This window comes from Dendrobates tinctorius, unplaced genomic scaffold (assembly GCF_039654945.1).
Source record: "Dendrobates tinctorius isolate UK_male_01 unplaced genomic scaffold, ASM3965494v1 ptg000230l, whole genome shotgun sequence".
Lineage (NCBI taxonomy): Eukaryota > Metazoa > Chordata > Amphibia > Anura > Dendrobatidae > Dendrobates > Dendrobates tinctorius.
Window position 1 is genome coordinate 12,616,749 of NW_027361897.1, and position 20,166 is coordinate 12,636,914.

The window sequence follows — 20,166 nt, forward strand, 5'->3', positions numbered from 1 at the left end:
TTTTTTTTTTTTTTTTAAACTGGTGACCTGTCACTAGTCTTAAAGTGAACCTGATGTATCCAGTACTGGCTGTACTATCTTTGTCATATGTTTTACTGTGAAACGCAGCGGCGTTTCAGGAAAAACTACTTTTTAATATCTTCTGAGGGCTGATACCGCGCTGTAGACAGGTCTCCTGCTGCTTCTCCCCGCCTGCTACCCTGGATTGACAGGTCTCTGCCTGTGTGCGAGTCGAGCAAGTGGTGAACACCTTGATGTGCACCTCCCTACAAATCCTACTAGTAAGATTTATGCCTTATCGGATGCTGCTGCTTGTCATGAATTTAACTAATTGAGGTCGCCACTCCAGAAGTCACAAAATTTAGGTACAGCTCCAAGTTGCGCCTAAAATTTGTAAGTTTTCAAAACTTTTACCACAAAATTCTCTCTCGAAAGATTTTATACCAAGGCCATAGTATGGACCCCAAAATGGTATATATAAAAGTGTGTGGGATTATTTGGTTCTTATTGGCTATGTGGCATCGTCGAGTCTCCTTCACATATTAAAGTGCTCTTCCTTTCATCGGCCACAAGAAATTAATGGAATGGAATTTTTCCTGATTACGTTCCCGAGTTTTCTGAATCGCCCCATTACTTCACAATGTAGCTGTTCCTCAGATGGCGGGTGGTGATAGAACGTACGAGGCAGGAAATTGGTTCTGCGTTTTCCTGAGAGATAACGTAGTTGTAGCCTATGGCTATAATGATGTATTGTAGCTTTTCCTGTCATTGTGCACTTCTTCCATAGCGTAAAGAGGAAATATTTTGGAAATGACAAATTCTACCCTTACCCGTCCTTTTTATTAACGATTACATGAGGCGACGTTTCATGCTTAGTATACGGCTGTTTGAAAGAGACCTACAAGAAGAAAATGGAAGTAAAAAAAAAACACTTTTTTTAATATTTTGCTTGTTGAAACACAGTCCTCGAAATTACAGGTAACATGACATGGAGTGGTAGCCAATGGCTAGGTCCTCATCTCTTACACCCTGGCACTTTACTTGAAGGTGGGCATTCTGGCTGGGTGTGTAGACTTAGATGACTATGGTTGGCCAGTAACAGATGTTGAGGACTTCAGGGAGGATGACCACCAGTCTATAAAATAAACTTTTTGCTTAAAGGGGTTGACTCCTACTTTAAATTAACCCCCCCAATTTATCCCCCCAGGGCCCCTAATGAATTTTGTAAATACCTCATGTTGCCTATACTGCCTGTGAGCGGTGCTATCGCTGGCTGCTCACAGGCAGCACGTGACCCCCGGCTGCAGCCAGCTTTTGCTTCCGCTGACGTTCCGTCAAGTGCTGGCAGCAACCAGGGGTCCATCTTCCTCCTTTTGCGCTGGCTGTGGGCAGGGTTATCGCCCCGCATCACACCTGGCATCCACCGCGTGCCTATTCATTGAGACAGCACACGGTGGATGCTGGGGTTAACCCTGCCCACAACCCAGCAGCCACTGCGGGGATCCAGCCCTGAGTCACCCCTCACTTCACGTAACATCAGTGCTGAGTTACGTGCTGCCTGTGAGCGGCCACGGATAGCACCGCTCACAGGCAGTATAGACAACATAAGGTATTTACAAAATTCATTAGGGGCCCCGGGGGGATACATTGGGGGTTAATTTAAAGTAGTGGACCACACCTTTAAGGATAACTTTATGGGAATTTATGTACAGTAGATGGCGGGTACACAACTTGATGAACATTTCCTTCACCATATTAAACCTGTTCACACACCATCTCGGTTACTTGTTTGTTCCTATCTCCACTTTTTCACTTTACTTCATTTCATCCCCGCTCAGTACTACAGTCTAGTTAGCAAGAGTCCTATTCTCAACCCCAGGTTTTATGTCGTCTTTCCTTTCAAGGAAGCTAGGTTGCTAATATGGCCGGTACATAGCTTCTCTGCTACTGATGCCTTGGAACTCCCGCCCAGGGCACTTTCTCCATCTCACATTCTCGGTCCCATCCTGGCCCATTTACCCCTCTGAGTTATAAACTCATATCGGTTTTCCTACTCTTGTTACTCCAGTTCACGCTAACCGCCGTCTCAATCTCCCCTCATTTCGCAAAACCCACGCCGTGCTGCACTGCTTACTGTCAAGTTCTTGGGTCTTCTATCTGCAGTTCCGATAGAAAAATGACTTTCCCTTCACCTTAACCCCTGCCACTCTGGGCTAGTCCTAAACATTAAAAGAACAGAATACCAACACTATTAAAGTATATCACAATTAACATTATACAGTACAATAATATAGGTGTTCTTCAAGGGAGAACGTGGGAAGTAAAGTTCAGTCCTAGGGCTCCTGCTCTTCTCCATTTGCACCCATAGCCTCGGACAGCTCATAGAATCTCACGGCTTTCAGTATCACCTCTATGCTGATGACACACAGATCTACATCTCTGGACCAGATATCACCTCCCTACTAAACAGAATCCCACAATGTCTGTCCGCTATTTCATGTTTCTTCTCCGCTAGATTTCTAAAACTTAATATGGACAAAACAGAATTCATCATCTTTCTTCCATCTCACGCGACCCCCCCCCCCCCCCCACCCCACAACGGACCTATCCATTAAAGTAAACATCTGCCCACTCTCTCCAGTCCCACAAGCTCGCTGCCTTGGGGTTATCCTTGACACTGACCTCTCTTTCAAACCACATATCCAAGCCCTTTCCACTTCCTGCCGACTTCAACTCAAAAACATTTCACGGATCCGTACATTCCTCAACCAAGAATCCGCAAAAACCCTAGTCCATGCCCTCATCTCCCGCCTTGACTACTGCAACCTCCTGCTCTGTGGCCTCCCCTCAAACACTCTCGCACCCCTCCAATCTATTCTAAATTCTGCTACCCGACTAATCCAACTGTCCACCCGCTATTCCCCGACCTCTACCCTCTGTCAATCCCTGCACTGGCTCCCCATTACCCAAAGATTCCAGTTCAAAACCCTAACCATGACATACAAAGCTATCAACAAAATGAGTCCTCCATAGATCTGTGACCTCGTCTCCCGGTACTTTCCTGCACGCAACCTCCGATCCTCACAAGATCTCCTTCTCTACTCCCCTCTTATCTCCTCTTCCCACAATCGCATACAAGATTTCTCCCGCGCATCCCCCCCTACTCTGGAACTCTCTACCATAACATATCAGACTCTCGCCTACCCTGGAAACCTTCAAAAAGAACCTGAAGACCTAACTCTTCCTACAAGCCTACAACCTGCAGTAACCACCGATTGACCAAACCGCTGCACAACCAGCTCTACCCTCGCCTACTGTATTATCACCCATCCCTTGTAGATTGTGAGCCCTCACGGGCAGGGTCCTCTCTCCTCCTGTACCAGTCATAACTTGTATTGTTTAAGATTACTGTACTTGTTTTTATTATGTATACCCCTCCTCACATGTAAAGCGCCATGGAATAAATGGCGCTATAACAATAAATAATAAAAAAGTATGTCAATCTCCTTCCAGAACGACTGTGAAATTGTGTTGACAACGTGACTCCTTTACACCGATGCACCTATAGATACACACAACATCTGCCGTCAGGGTGTACTTATTATTGCAGTGGGATCCACACAAGGTTTCCATAACAATATCTGACAGAAATCGGAAGGAGATGTCCACAGAATCTCTCAGGCGTTGCTCTGGCACTTCGGGTCTAAAACTTCAAGTAATCGTATCTCAATCTTCCAATTTTTATACTTTCCCTGTTTAAATATTTGCGGTCTGACTTGTCCTGTTAAATTAGACCATGATGGGTGTCAACACTGTGTGTTATGTGGAGAAAATGGCGGCGTACAAATCTACTATAAAGCTGGGGGCTGGTGATGAAGGAGTCTGCAGTAAGTGAATTATTCACCTTTTGAAGTTCATCGGGGGAAGTGATCACATTCTGACGTGGAAATGCGGAGAATGTGCTTTGGAAAATCAACATTAAATCCTCTAAGCGGTGCATTTATGGTCTGATATATAATGCTGAGATATCGGTGCCAACCATAGATCTTCCAAACTGAGCTATCCGCCTCATCGGTCGGGTCACGGGCCGACACATTACAGCCACAACCTGAATGTCCCCGAAAAGCGTAATATGGCAATATTCTCAGCTATTATATTATAATACAGCATTTTGCTGGACATATATGGCAATGTTATGGGATCACATTATAGTAGTATTATGGGGAAATCCATTGGAGGTATTATTTAACCCCTTAACCACCGGGCCACTTTCCTTTCTTTTTTCTTTTTGTTTTCGGCTCCCATTTTTCAAAGAGCTAAAACTTTTTAAAAAGTTTTTCGGCACTATGGCCTTGTGAGGGCTTGTTTTTTAGAGGGACGAGTTGTAATTTTGAACGCACGATTGATTTTACCATATAATGTATTGGAAAACGGGACAAAAATTCAGCCCTGCTATGTGTAGCAGAAATGCTCATCGGTTTTGAATGCCTGACCATGAGGTGGCGCTCTTGGCAGATTGGGAATGGCAACCACAGGGGCGTCCTGCAGACTCTGGGTTGTCATTCCAACCCACTGACGTCCCGCGAGCATGTGGCAGGTTTGCCGATGAGCCGAGTAAACATGCTCGCGCCAGTTGCGCGTCATTAAAAGGCCGCTGTCAGAGATTGATGAAATCAACTCTCGTGCCAAAAAAGATGTGGGCTCAGCGGGGGAAGACACGACATATTACGTGTATATACGTCATATGTCATGGTTGGGTTAAGTATATTATGAAATTATTTTTTTACGTACAGAACAGCAGTCTTGCATGGACATTGTATGGTAGCATTTCACATTGTACAACGTGTACGTATGTGTATCAGTGTTTTTAGATGTTTATTTTGATATGAAAATTGAGTGCAGGGCCTCATAAAAGGGGTATTCCCTTCTCCCAGATCCTATCCCAATACGTAGTAGGTGTAATAATAAAAGTGCCTCCATTTAGAAATGTAACAGTTCTTCTGCTTTGCTTTGTCGCTTGCCCCATGTGCTGGGCATTGCAGCAGCCTAAGTATTCATGAATACGACCACTCATATAGTGAGTTAGTTGTTTAGTGGTCGTAACCAATGGATACCTAAGCAGAGGGTAAGCGACATGGCGAATCAGAAGTACCACCATATACTACATCTCTAATTGGAGATCATTATTTATTATCCCTGATCATATCAGCAAAAATCTTTAGAGCCAGAATTACACAAGTGTGAGAGATCACACTTTGAGACGAAACCTTATGAGTCTTGGTCATGGAATACACTTTTTTTTTCTTTTCACCTTTTTTTGCTATGTTTGGAGTCCAGTCTCTAATTTTCCCCCATTTCTCTGGCCAGCTATATTCACATACGTATCCTTTTATCTGTGCTGCGAATCTGCGTTCCTTCTGTGTTTAAAGGTAAAACAAAACCCTTAGTTTTCATCTGTAAAAACCTGTTCTTCAAATTGAATGTACATGATGCATCTCCGTTCACTGCCGGCCGGCCATGCCGGCCTGGGTGTGGTCAGAAAACGCGTGGTGTCACCATATTCACTTCCTTGACCTTTACGGTGTGATTATATAAATAGCTGTCACATGTATTGTCTGCTGTTCCTAATCTGTCTCTTTTGTAGTATGGATGTGTAATCTACTAATCCTAAAGCAATTTACTGAGACAGATAGATATATAAAAAAAAATAAATTAAAAAATCACAAAGTAGTAAAAAGAGCCACAATTCTGTCTGAGCGTGTATAGTCAATGAATGAGAATGAACTGAGAAGATCTCTCCATCTTCATCGGTCAGGCTGCTGCTATCAGTACTGCAAAGAAAGTAAAAGTCATAACAGGATTCATAAAGCATGAATGGAGTAGCAATGAAGCATTCACACTGTCGCTTCATTCTAACAGTGATAAAAGTGCCCCATAATACCAATCTGTGAGGGTCCCAGCGGATGGATCTCCTTTGGATATCTTTCAGTTTCTCAAGACCTCTGCCTGTTGTCATTCTATAGAAACCAGGTTTACAAATCTTAAATGGTCAGATGATGGGCACATAAACAGGTTCTCCATGTATGTGTCGTGACTGCCACACAGCCGAGACAAATGCAGCTGCGCAGCCGAGCAGCCGGAGCGATCCCTCTGCCGCTTATTCGGTCAGCGCTATAGCTTGCTGAATAATCCCTGACCCGAACAAATTCGCTTATCTCTGGTTGTAACCACACTACTACAATGCCCTGCACATGGGGTAAGCGACCTAGCGAATCAAAAGAACTACAGAGGCATGTAAAAGTTTAAGCACCCCTGGTCAAAATTACTGTTTTTGTGACTAGTTAAGCAAGTTGAAGATGAAATGATCTCTAAAAGGGCTAAAATTAAAGGTGACACATTTCTTTTGTATTTCAGACAAGTATGTGTGTATAAATATGCATACAGTGATTTTGTAAGACATGAACAGTCTATAATTTTAACATTGAGACAGCTGTCTTTAATGCAGGTAAGGCCTCTTTCACACTTCAGTTTTTTGCATCAGTTCAAATCCGCCAAAAAGTCAGACAAGCGGATCCGTTCTTAACTGATGTGAACGGATGGCACAGGATCCGTTTTGAGACGGATCCTGAAAATGAGGAAATTTAAAGGAAACGCTGGCGAGAGAGAGAGAGATTGATATTTATTTATTTATTTTTTTTTTTTTTTTGTCCGGCACCCAGAAAGAATTTTGGGTTAAATGAGTGTCTGGAGGATCCGCCAGAGGAAAAAACGTTACAAGCTCCGTTTTGAAATCTTTGAGGATGGTGACGGACAGCAACTTTTGGCGGATCCTCAAAAAAAACGGATGCAACGGACATCAATCCGCCATTAATGAAAGTCAATGGGGAAAAAAACGGATCCTCCAAAAAAAAATTGAGGATCCGTTTTTTTTTCAAAACCTGGCGGATTGTGACTGATTGTAAAAAACTGAAGTGTGAAAGAGGCCTGTAGGAGTCAGGACTCTTAATGGTTGGTAGGGGATCAAATACTTAATTCTCACTGCAAAATGCAAATATATTTATATAATTTATACAATATGATTTCCAGGTCACCACCTGACAGCACACTGGAGGACGTCCTTCTTATCCGTAGTGGGACAAGAAACCACAAGAGTTTAAAAGGATCCTCCCCCTACAACCCTTCAGTGTTTTTCCTGTCCCACTGTGGATAGGAACGATGAGAGGAAGATCCGACCGTTCCACGCAGATGGTTAGGGTCGGAGGGGCCCAGCCTTTCCCTTCCTACCTCAAAAACTCTGCAGCTGACACCCGGTACAGGGTCCCTCAGTCCATCCAGTGTAGCGTTGCTCCTGGAGACAGGGTCTCTTCCTCCTGATGGGGGTTCTCGACCCTGGCCGCCGCCACCGATATACGGGAACCGGGGCCGCCTCTATGGAGTCCACTGGCCCCACAAGCGGACCCCGGCAGCGGATCGCCGCACCGCTCCCCCCTCCATGGGACGCGGCATACCTGGAGCCGCGCCGGGCCTGGACCGGGGCGTGTCACTTCCGGCCGCATCATCAGGGTCGGGGAGCGTCACTTCCGGTCGCATCGAGGGTCACTTCCAGTCGCGTCATCAAGTGCGACCGCCCGCATTACAGGCACTGCGGGCATAGATCCACCTGAGAAGGGGGGGCAGATCTCTGGCGGTGGAACGGATCGGCGGCAGGAGGAAGGAGCAGCGGAGGTACGCCAGGCTCTGTGGCAGTAAGAGCTGGACGCTACACCCGTGGCCACTTACACATCTGTATCTCCACAGCAGCAGGCAGCCACAGTAACCCTCTCTATCCAGGATGGAGGACCAGGCAAAGACTGAGACGGTAGCAGAGAGCCAGGGTCACGTGAGTAACCTCAGATGAGGTCATGGCAGGACCCCGGTAAGGCAGACCCCACAGAACACGTATTTTGTGTGTTCCAGGGGGGAACCTCCACCTCAGAGAAAAAGGAGCCCAGGAGGAAGGATAAGAAGTGTCCAGTTCGCTCTAAGACGCTAAAGGACACGTGGCAAAAGACCCTCTGTGACGCATGTACAAAGCGCATAATGGGGGAGGAACAAGCTACACTCATGTCTAACATGAGAGCAATAATTAGAGAGGAAGTGCAGGCTTCGGTTTCCGGCCTGGCCATGTCCCAAACCCTGCAGGTGAACCCCCAGACATCCAGAAAGACAGAGGGAGTCGGACACATCTTCCGAAGACATCCTGTCCGAATCAGACGCGGAGGAGGAGATCAGAGAGCACCCAGAAAGGGGAAGGAAATATCTTTTCATCTGGCGATACGGATGAGCTATTAGGGGCAGTGCGGCAGACTATGCAGATCGAGGAACCCCTGACTACCCTCTCAATACAGGATTAAATGTTCGGGGGGTTGCGCTCCCAGACTTTGATGGTCTTCCCAGTAAACACCCATATACGGGCGATGATATTAGACAAATGGGAGGAAGCAGAGAAGAGATTGACTATCCCCAGAGATTTCAGGCTTCGCCTGCCGTTTGACCGAGAGGAGGTCAAGGTCTGGGTAGAGGTCCCTAAAATAGATATCCCTGTAGCGAAAGTTTCAAAAAAGACAGCTATTCCGTTTGAGGACTCCTCAAGCTTAAAGGAGCCCCTAGATCGGAAGGCAGACGGACTCTTAAAGAGGGCCTGGGAGAGTTCAGCAGCGGTCATAAAAACAAATATAGCCACGACATTAGTGGCACGCTCCATGCATCTATGGATAGATGATTTGGAGGAGCACCTGTCGGATAGTACTCCGAGAGAAACTATCTTGAAATCCCTTCCCTTACTAAAATTAGCTACGGGGTTTTTGGCTGACGCCTCAGCAGAGTCCGTTAGGTTCCCGGCCAGAAGCCAATCCTTGTCCAACACAGCCAGAAGGGCTATCTGGCTTAAAAGTTGGTCAGGTGACATGCAGTCAAAGAATAAACTCTGCTCAATTCCCTTCTCGGGGGGGGGGGGGGGGGGGTGTAGAGTCTTCGGGCCTGTGCTTGATGATATTTTAGCGAAGGCGTCAGATGAAGAAAAAAAAAAAGGGTTTCCCTGAAGAAAAACGTAAGAGGTATCAGCCCTTTCGTAGACCCCCTTACAACCAGAGAACGGACTACAGAGGGAAGGGGAAGTTGGGTCGATGGAGCTACCCCAAAGGGGGCGAGGGTAGAAATAGGAACAGAGATACCATCTTCTCTGGCCCAGGGTCTAGCTCCTGGAAAAAATGATGCCACCAGAGTAGGGGGGCGATTGCTCAAGTTCAGGGGAGAATGGCGGGTGGTTACCACCAGCCCCTGGGTACTACAGGTCATTTCTCAGGGGTACAGGATAGAATTCAGCTCCCTACCCCCCCATGTGGTTGGATATCCAGGACCTCCTAGAAATGGAGGCGATTATGCCAGTACCCACCCAAGAAGGAAGGAGAGGACACTACTCAAGCCTCTTCGCAATAAAAAAAACGTCGGGGGGAGACCAGAACCATAATAAATCTCAAGCCCCTAAACAAGTGGGTAGAATACAAACGCTTCAAGATGGAATCAATAAGATCCACGATTCCTCTGCTGGGAAAAACGGTGGTAATGTGCACGCTCGATCTAAAAAAAATGCGTACTACCACGTCCCCATCCACAGAGACCACCAAAAATATCTCAGGTTTGCAGGCGAAAAGGAGGGCAGGATACACCACTACCAGTTTCGCTGCCTCCCCTTCGGCCTAGCATCAGCCCCAAGAGTCTTCACAAAATTAATGGTAGAAGTAGTGGCCTACCTAAGAGCTCGAAATATCACGGTGGTCCTGTACCTAGACGACTTCTTAATCATAGCAGATTCAGCAGCCCAGCTCAGGGTTGACTGTCAGTCCTCGATCTCCACGCTGCAGGTTAGGTTGGGTTGGGTCATAAATTGGTCAAAATCAGATCTCATACCCAAACCCAGAATAAAATTTTTGGGGGGTCATGCTGGACTCAGAAAGAAGAATGTCCTATCTCCCAGAGGAAAAGCAGACCAGCAGACCAGCATGCCAAAGAGTCGTCAGTTCTCAAAGAACTGGGTATCGATCAGAGACGCAATGAGGATCCTGGGGCTGATGACTTTGTGCATTTCCTGTGTCAGATGGAGTCAATTCCACTCCCGCAAACAACGGGCAGTCCTAGCGTCCTGGGACAGAAGGCAGTACTCACTGGACAAGAAAATACAGTTAATCCCCCAGGTCAGAAGGTCGCTACTGTGGTGGACTGTCCCGAGAAACCTAAAAACCGGTGTCTCATGGATTCAGTCTCCAGAAATCGTAGTGACCACAGACGCGAGTCTGTGTGGCTGGGGTGGACACGTCGGAGGAAGGTACCTCCAGGGACAATGGAGTCCGGAGGACAGCAACAGGTCCTCCAACTTCAGGGAACTACAGGCGGTCTGGAAGGTATTACTCGTCGCCCGCTCTCTGGTGAGGAACAAGCACGTCAAAATACTGTCACTTCACACCCGGCACTTCAGGGCTTAGCAGAACAGGTCTTCAGTTGGGCGGAAAGAGAGGTCCTCTCAATCTCAGCAGTACATCTGTAAGGCACCAGGAACCAAGTTGCGGACTTCCTCAGCTGAAGAAGAATAACCGGAACAGATTGGGAACTCAACGACGAAGTGTTCAGCAGCCTGTGCGACCGTTGGGGACAACCTGAAATAGACCTGTTTGTGGACAAATGGAACACAAAGGTCAAAGCCTTTTACTCCCTGAACCCTGTGGGAAACCCGACAGGGATAGACGCTCTATCACAGTCCTGGAACAGAGGCCTGTTGTACGCCTTCCTGCCTCTAGCTCTCATTCCATGGGTTCTCAGGAAGCTCTACGAGGACAGAGCCAGGGTCATATTGGTGGTCCTCTATTGGCCAAGAAGAAGTTTGTTTCCTCTACTCAGGAAGATATCATGGGAAGATCCTATTCACCTGCCAAAAAGAAGACCTCCTCCACCAGGGTCCGGTCTTCCACCAAAGGCCAGAAGCGCTCCCGTTATCAGCCTGGATCCTGAGCGGTAGGTCCTAAGAGCAAGGGGTCTATCGGACGACGTCATATCTACCCTACAAGCGAGTAGAAAACCCGTGACCGCAGCAATATATAACAAGATCTGGAAGAAATTTTGCAGCTTTTGTGGAGAGGCGACAGTCGAGACTGACCAACCCCAAATCCAGAAGATCCTTGACTTCTTGCAGGCAGGGTTCAAAAAGGGCCTTAGACCCAGCACTCTGAGAGTACAGATTGCAGCCTTAAGCGTGTTCTATGACACAACCCTATCTTCACACCCTTGGATAGCCCGGTTCTCAAGGGCAGTGCAGAGGCTTAAACCCTTAATAAGAAAGACTGTCCCTCCTTGGGACCTTAACCTAGTCCTCAATGTGCTATGTAGACAGCCATACCAACTAGGGGTAGAAATAAGTATAGGTAACCTCTCTCTGAAGACTGCTTTCCTAGTGGCAGTTACGTCAGCCAAAAGACTAGGGGAGCTTCAGGCCCTATCGGTCCAAGATCCCTACTTACAAATATTCGACGACCGGTTAGTCCTAAAACTCGACCCGGCTTTTCTCCCCAAGGTTATCTCAGACTCGAACATGAATCAAGAGGTAGTGCTCCCTTCATTTTGTCAGTTCCCTAAAAATAGCAAGGAGAAGGCTTACCATAACCTGGATGTCAGGGAAACAGTGCTCAGGTACCTGGACGCAACCAGGCCTTGGAGGCAGGATAATTATCTTTGTCCAGTACAGAGGCCCTAATAAAGGGAAGAAGGCGTTGAAATCCACAATAGCAAGGTGGATTAAACCCATTATTAGCGCAACTTAGAGCACAGGGTCAGAGCCCCCCGGGGAGTCTTAGAGCCCACTCAACTAGGGCCATGGCCGCTTCATGGGCAGAGATGGGGGGGGGGGGGGGAGCCTCGGCAGAACAGATCTGCAGAGCAGCATCTTGGGCCAGTCTCGTTACTTTTTTTAAGCACTATAAACTAGACGTGGCCTCCACACAATTAGCATTTGGGAGAAAGGTACTCCACGCAGTAGTAGTCCCACCCTAGGACCAATATCCTTTGGTACTACTCCAGTGTGCTGTCAGGTGGTGACCTGGAAAACGGTAATTAGACCTACAGGTAATTGTGTTTCCAGGAATCCATCCTGACGGCACTATTAGTTCCCTCCCAACAAACACGTCCATACAACTGTGATGTACCATGTGTAAGACTTTATTTAAACCAACATTTTTCAATGTTTTGCATCCATCCAGAGGTGTTACTTTGTAAAATCACTGAAGGGTGGTAGGGGGAGGATCCCTTTAAACTCTCTCGTGGTTTCCTGTCCCACTACGGATAAGGACGTCCTCCAGTGTGCTGTCAGGATGGATTCCTGGAAACACAATTACCGGTAGGTCTAATTAGCGTTTTTCTGGATTTTATTTTTGATATTCTATCTGTGTTAAAATTAACCTACCCTTAAAATTATAGACAGTTCATGTCTTTGTCAGTGGGCAAGTTTACAAAATCAGCATGGGATCAAAAGCTTATTTCCCCCACTGTATGTACCAGTACATGATTCCAGCTCAGGAAGGCATTGGGACCAACACCATAGGCTCCAAGCACCAGCTCCTAGTAGATAGAGCAGTCGCTCAAGATCCAGACAGACCAATCTCAGCACAGCCTGGATAAACTACAGGAAAGCCTATGACTCAATGCCACACACATGGATCTGTGAATGCTTGGCTCTCTACAATGTCAACAGGAAATGAATGACCTTCCTCACAATTTCAATGGGGCTATGGAGAACAACATTGGAAGTGAACTCAAGACAACTAGCACAATTGACTATCAAATGCGGCATATACCAAGGTGATGCACTGTCCCCATTGCTGTTCTGCATAGGTTTGAACCCCCTCAGTCAGATAATTAGAGTCTGGCTATGGATACAAGATCAAGAGTGGAAGCACCTTCAGCCACCTCCTCTACATGGATGACATCAAGCTGTATGCAAAAAACGAACGAGGCATCAATTCACTTATCCACCTTATAAGGATCTACAGTGAAGACATCGGGATGTCCTTCGGTCTGGAGAAGTGCGGCCGGTTGGTAATAGAGAGACTAGTTAGTCAAGACTGATGGAGTGGAATTACCAGCAGGGTACAAAGCAGATGTACAGACATGCTACAAGTATCTCGGCATCCGACAGGGATACAGTAACCATGATGAGGAGGCAAGGAAAGCGGCAACATCCAGATACCAAAGACAGGTCCTGAAGAGCCAGCTCAATGGGAAGAATAAAATCAAACACCATCAATACATATGCCCTGCCAGTTATCAGATACCCTGCTGGCAAAATGTGCTGGCCAAAAGAAGAGATGGAAGCTGCAGATGTGAAGACACGAAAGCTCCTCACAATGCATGGAGGTCTCCACCCTAAGACTAGCACCCAAAGATTGTATGCCAACAGAAAGGAGGGTGGTCGAGGCTTGATAAGCATCCAAGCCACCATCACGGATGAAACAAGGAGTATCCAGGAATACATCAGGAGAATGGCGCCAGAAGATGATATACTGAGAGACACTAAGGCAGCAACATACATGTGGTTATGTCCTAAGGAAGAAGTCATCTGAACTTTGAAATGCGTTGCATAAAACCACTGTCTTTCGTTTTGGATATTTTTGGTTCTACATCTTATTCGGCAGCGTGAATTGCATCCACAAATCTCCTTTTTTATTGTATCTGATACGGTCAACTCGCTGACCCGTGGATCTGCTGCAGCTGATATCTCCATTAAGATCTATACGCCATTCTAATAGATCTGTCAGGTAAGTATAATTTGAATGTATTCTTTATCCATTGGTTAAGACCCTATGTGCGCTGATCTCTCCTACAGTTTGTTCCAAGGCAGCAACAACACATCTGGAAGGAAGAACAGGAATATGAAGCGCCATGGCAAGACAAGCCGCTGCATGGGATGTACCATCGACAGATAATGGAGGTGACTGACGTGGAGAAATCCTACCAATGGCTGGAGAAAGATGGAGTCCGAGACAGTACAGAGGCACTAATCATAGTAGCAAAAGAGCAAGCGCTAAGTACCAGATCCATAGAAGCAGGAATCTACCACAGAAGACAAGACCCAAGGTGCAGACTATGCAAAGAAACCTCAGAAACAGTCCAACACATAGTGGCAGGATGCAAAATGCAAGCAGGAACAGCGTATATGGAACGCCACAACCAAGTAGCGGGAATTGTATACAGGAACATCTGCACAGCATATGGGCTAAGCCCCCCAAGTCCTGGTGGGAGACCCCAGAGAAAGTGGTGAAGAATGAAAGGGCTAAAATCCTGTGGGACTTCAAGATCCTGACGGATATGCAGGTGTTGGCTAACCAACCTGACATTGTGATAGTAGACAAGGATCAGAAGAAAGCAATGATAATAGATGTGGCAGCGCCAAGTGACCGCAACATCAGGAAGAAGGAATATGAGAAGCTGGAGAAATACCAGGGTCTCAAAGGAGAACTGGAGAAGATGTGGAAGGTGAAGGCAACAGTGATTCCAGTGGTGATAGGAGCACTGACCCCGAAGTTGGAAGAATGGCTACAACAGATCTCAGGAGCAACATCTGAGCTCTGTCCAGAAAAGCGCAATGCTGGGACCAACTAAGATCCCGTGCAGAACTCTCAAACTCCCAGGCCTCTGGTAGAGGACCAGAGAATGAGGAAGGACAACAAAGACCACCCCCATTGGGGGGTGAGAACGAAGTGTGTATTTGTGTATACATATGTATATATATCTATATCTAAATCTCTCAGCATTTACAAAACGGAAAATGGCAGATGCAAAAGTTTAGACACCTTGTATGGCTATTACCTAGTAGCACCCCCTTTTGCAAGCATCACAGCTTGTTAAAGCTATCTATATTATATTATATTTTTTGGCCTAAAATACAAAGGAAATGTCATCTTTAACTTTTAACACTCTTACAGATCATTTCATCTTCAACTTGCTTACCTGTATTTTGCTAATATTATTACACCTGCTATATATCGGGATAGGATCTTGGAGATGGGAATACCCCATTAAAGGCTGTAATCGGGGTCCTCACATGTGCGACCTGTTCTCAAATGTTCAGCCTATGCCACATGCTTACAGTTTGGGCAGAATGGGTACAAGTCCACTGTTCTAAGCATCGGTGGCAGTGTGAACAGTCTGCTTCACATTGATCAGTTGTTGCCGTATTCAGTGGATCACTAATAATGTGTGAAAATCTGAATACCCCTTTAATAAAGGGGACCCTCCATTCTGTTCTTGTGGGGTGGGGGGAGGGGGAACCCAGAGCAGAGGATAACTAAAACATCTCTGTATCGTGGACCTTCCGTGTCTCTTCCATTGTAGTGGCAGCCCACTGACTTCAGTGGAAACCGTGCAATAATTAATTTCTCCTCTGGAGGCGCTGCAGGAGAATTAAACTCATGCTTATAAGCTCTTCTGTGGGTGACTACAGCTAATTAATACTTCTGATCACCTTTTTGGTATACCCATCTATAAAAAGACACATGAAAAAGCTTACACCCCCTTTTAGTGACAATAACAGGCAGAAAAATTATCAAGATGCAGGATTTGAAGATTTATACTATATCTGTTTTGGAGATTTCCAGGAGGGTTTTCAGAGCAGATATCTACCACCTAGATATAAATGGCCTATTATGATAAGTCGTTGATATGTGATCGGCGGGGGTCTGACACCTGGCTCCCCCTCCCGCCCCCCAACAATCATCTACTTGCAGCTCCAGAGATGGATGGAGCCAGGACATTAGAGCGCCATTCACTGTGTAGTGGCCATTGCTGGTTACTGCAGCTTAGATCACAGTCTCTTCTTTAGGAGCTGAGCTGCAGTACCCAAGAACAGCCAGTACACATAGTATGGCGCTGTGGTATACCGACTTTACACCATGGGAGCTGCAGAGGGTTGAATGGCGGCGGTGCCTTGTGTGGAGCCCAGACTTTTAGTTAATTGGTGGAAAACTCCTATATGCATCGTCAATTTTAGGTGTGTGTTTTTTTAAAAAAAAATGTTTTAAGTTAAATTTTCTCTTCCACCTCCATAGAAGATGAAGAAGATGGAGATATTGTTGATTCCGGATTCAGTCCATACATGCCGGTGGTCCCTGGGCAGACAGAAAATCAAATTGCCAGACGTCTTACCAAAGGAAAGAAAACCAGAAAGATCTTATCCAACAAGCCTCAAGATTTTCAGGTATATTGGGGGAGGCGGACTTGATCCCCATTACAGCAAGAAAAGCTGCAAGAAGTCTTAATAACTTTTTTTTTTTTTTCCTCTCTTGAATGTTTTCCTGACAGATCCGAGTTCGAGTCATAGAAGGGCGCCAATTGGCTGGTAACAACATAAAGCCTGTGGTGAAAGTCAGCGTCGCTGGGCAGACCCATAGAACAAGGATCAAAAGGGGAAACAACCCCTACTTTGATGAGGTCGGTATTGGAATTCCGGCATGTCTACGGGATCTACGTGATCTTTTTACGACCTCTAGTGGTACTGAAACACAGTTGCCTGTTATAGATCTCTAAACAAGCCGCCTTCAGCTGTTCGGAACGTCACGTGTCGGCAAGATGATAAGATACACATGCAAGTCACAAAGGACATTAAACAATGTCTTGCTAGATTGGAACGAGTTTGTCCAAGAATTTTAAAAAGCGTCGTGTTTTATTTTTTAGTTCCTGAAACAGAAGAGTGGTGCTAAGACGCAATACCAGACACAGCCCATGGGCAAGAGAGGCGCTGTTTCAGATTAAAAAAAAAAAAATTTGGAATTATCTTTTAATGGCATTTTCCTATAAATGACAGTTATAAAATATTAATTTATCTCATGGGTGGGAATCTAACCACTTGAGAATGAGAGGATCAAGTCACTGTTCCTGGTAGAGAAGTGGTAGTAGGATTAGGAATATATTCCGATGTCGGTTTTTACTTATTCCATAGACTTTAAAGGGAATGTGTCAGCACAATATGACTGTTCAAACCAAGCCCATGCGCTCAGTGCACAATTGGCATGAACAAACAATTTAAGTGCTCCTCCATACTTGTTTTCTGTCTATCTGTTCCTCTCTTCCTTGACTGACAGCTTTACATGAGCCAGAGATAAATGGAAAGCAGGTAGGTGGGAAAGGGCAGTGAACTGCTCCACTGCGTCAAGGGTAAGCGGCTGTGCATGGTTGGTTTGATTGGTCATTTTGTGCTGACAGACTCCCTTTAAGGACGGGGTCAGACTTGCGAGAATCTCGCACCTCAATACCTGGCACTGCCGCCGGCATTCGGGATCTTTCTATGCATGTGAGCGCTCCGGTCCTGAGTGCCGGGTGTTGAGATGTGAGACTCGTGCGAGTTTCTCGCCACTCTGACTTTGGCCTTAAGGGTAAGATCAGATGTAATGTACCTTTTGTGCAGGGGATTACCTGCAGCTCTGTTCATTACGCATGTTGTGAACTTCTAAATTTTTGCTGTGAGTGATTACAGTGTGGAGAAATTGTCACTTAACCACTGCAAAATCTGAATGCTGCATAAAATTTCCATCCCACATGTCCCCAGCCAAACATGTATGATATTTATAACATACGAAGCCTACCTTACATGTGCCCTGATATTAGTGATGTCGGCTGCTCGCACACTCCCATAGACTCGGCACGTTCTCCTTCGCTGTTCCTCTGCTGATGCCGCTTGTACACACGGAAGCGTAGTGCGCAACATCTTAAGAGAGCCAGGTAGGAGAATGTGCCCAGCAACTGTGTGTGCGCTATTGCAGCCAGCCGGCACACTTAGTATCTGTGCGCACTGCGCACACGCAAGGCACAATTTGCTCTAGGAATGAGCTCTGTCCTTCACAAGGTAGGGTAGTCCCCAAGATGCAAATTGAGAGGGGCGTAATGGTGCACCCAGCTTATGGTCACGCTATGGGTACGTCAAAGACCCCTTATTAAAAGTTAGTGAGTGAGGACCCTGCTCACAAGAGCTTACAGTCTATGGAATTGCAAATATCATATGTAATCCTGTTACATTTCTTGTATAACATATCTTTTTGTTAATTGAACAGATTTTTTTCTATAATGTCAACATGTCCCCATCAGAGCTGTTTGATGAGTCGGTAATACTGCGGGTAAGTCATTCTCTTTTCATGTTTTAATGATGTAGTATACAAGTCGTGATAAGCCGGCCATACACATTAGATATTTTATTAGCTGCAGTATTTCGACAGGACTGAGTGACCATCGAATGGCAGATCCTGACTCTCCTCCTGATGGCAAATGTTAGAAGAGATGAGTATTGGGCATTGGGAATCATTTGGAGCCCCCATACATAGACTATCAGCCGATATTGCTGATATTGGCAGGTTCATCCAACTTTAGTCTGTGTATGCTAGCCTTAGGCTATGTGCACACAGTGCGGATCCTCCCGTGGATTTTTCCGTGCTGATTTTACTAAATCCGCAGGTAAAATGACGTGCATTTTTCCTGCGGATTTCTTCCTGTTTTTTCGAGGTTTTACTGCGTTTTTTGTGCGGTTTTCCACCTGTGGATTTGTAGAATGGAGCAGGTGGAAAACTGCAGCAAAACCGCACAAAAGTCACATGCTGCTTTTTTTTTTTTTTTTTTTCCTGCACAAAAACCGCACGGAAAAAACCGCAGCATGTGCACAGCTGTTTTTTTTTTTTTTTTTTTTTACATAGGCCTTAATGGTACTGTACATCACATGCAGTTCTGCTGCAGATCCGCAGCGGCAAATCCGCTGCGGATCCGCAGCAGAATCCGCACCATGTGCACAGGGCCTTAAGGCTAAGTGCACACGTAGCAGAAAATTTCTGCTGGGAAACCTGACTCCCATCCCAGAAACCGCACGTTTTTTCTGCGCAGTTTTTATGCGTTTTTTTTCCGCGCGTTTTCAAAATGCATAGAAATAGCCAGAAACCCGGAAAAATCCTCGAAATTAATGAGCATGCTGCGTTTTTTACCGCAATGCGGTTTTTTCGCGGTAAGAAACGCATCAGTATGCACAAAAAGTGCAAAATGCATAGAAATGACTGGGAAGCTTATTTTCAGTGGTTTTATTGGAAAAACCGCTAAAAATACCGCTAAAAAAACGCTGTGTGTGAACACAGCCTAATTCCCCTTTTCATACTAAGAAACCATGCACACTCAGCTGAGATGAGCATTCATGTGTATGGGAAAATAGCTGTTGGTCGAATACTTGTTGGGCCGAGAGTGATTTTATGTGAAGTCTTGGCGCGTATTCACATTACTTCTACCGTAAAAGTTGGATTACCCAATATTTAATGTCTCCAACATATGCCATTCACCACGTTCATTGCAATGTGACTGCACCCTTACATAATTTTACCATTTTTTTTTTTTTTTCTTTCTGTATAGTTTTTTTTTGCTAAAAAAAAAGCTTGTTATGTATTGTGCTTGATTTACTATATTAAAAAAAAAATAAGTCTGCAATTTTCAGATCCATGATTTTATATAAAGTTCTGTTTTGTTGTTTGACAGTTGTTCAATTCTGGGTCAATAAGAGCAGACAGCCTTATAGGAGAATTTAAGGTAAATTCCAGTGTGTCAAAATATGAAAAAATAGCATAAGGGCTGACCTCACCTTACAATATAAATGTTTGTTTTGCTCCAGAAACAGCACCACTTTTGATAGTGGGCTAGTTGGGTATTACAGCTCAGACCACCTTATTTGCATGGTGCTGAGCTACGATACCAGATCGAGCAGATACTTATAAGGTTGCATTTTCTTTCCTATTTACAGTAAATTTAATTGTTTTCTTTTCTCCTTTTATTAGCTTGATATTGGCTTCATATACGATGAACCAAGTAAGGGCAATTTTTTTTTTTTTCTTAAATTTGATGCGCATGAGTTTAGAGTGGTCACCAACATGGCTGATGGGGTCTTTTTTTATTATAGGTCACGCTGTTATGCGAAGATGGGTTCTCCTTCATGACTCTGAAGACTTGAGCTCTGGAGCAAAAGGATACCTAAAAGTCAGCATGTTTGTCATTGGCACAGGAGATGAGCCCCCTGTGAGTACTGATAGATTACAAAGTTGTTGGGTTTTTTCATGTGTAGTATTAGCT

General features: G+C 45.5%; 1 protein-coding gene across 6 annotated transcripts in view; it reads left to right on the plus strand.

Moving 5' to 3' along the window:
• Positions 1-20,166, plus strand: part of MYOF (myoferlin) — a 195,795-nt gene that overhangs the window by 41,881 nt on the left and 133,748 nt on the right. For all 6 annotated transcript variants that reach the window (XM_073555843.1, XM_073555844.1, XM_073555846.1 and 3 more), the window contains exons 6-11: positions 16,128-16,276; positions 16,381-16,509; positions 18,126-18,188; positions 19,579-19,629; positions 19,875-19,905; positions 19,997-20,112. In XM_073555843.1, coding sequence (XP_073411944.1) covers positions 16,128-16,276; positions 16,381-16,509; positions 18,126-18,188; positions 19,579-19,629; positions 19,875-19,905; positions 19,997-20,112 — 539 coding nt within the window. The remainder of the gene's footprint in view (positions 1-16,127; positions 16,277-16,380; positions 16,510-18,125; positions 18,189-19,578; positions 19,630-19,874; positions 19,906-19,996; positions 20,113-20,166) is intronic.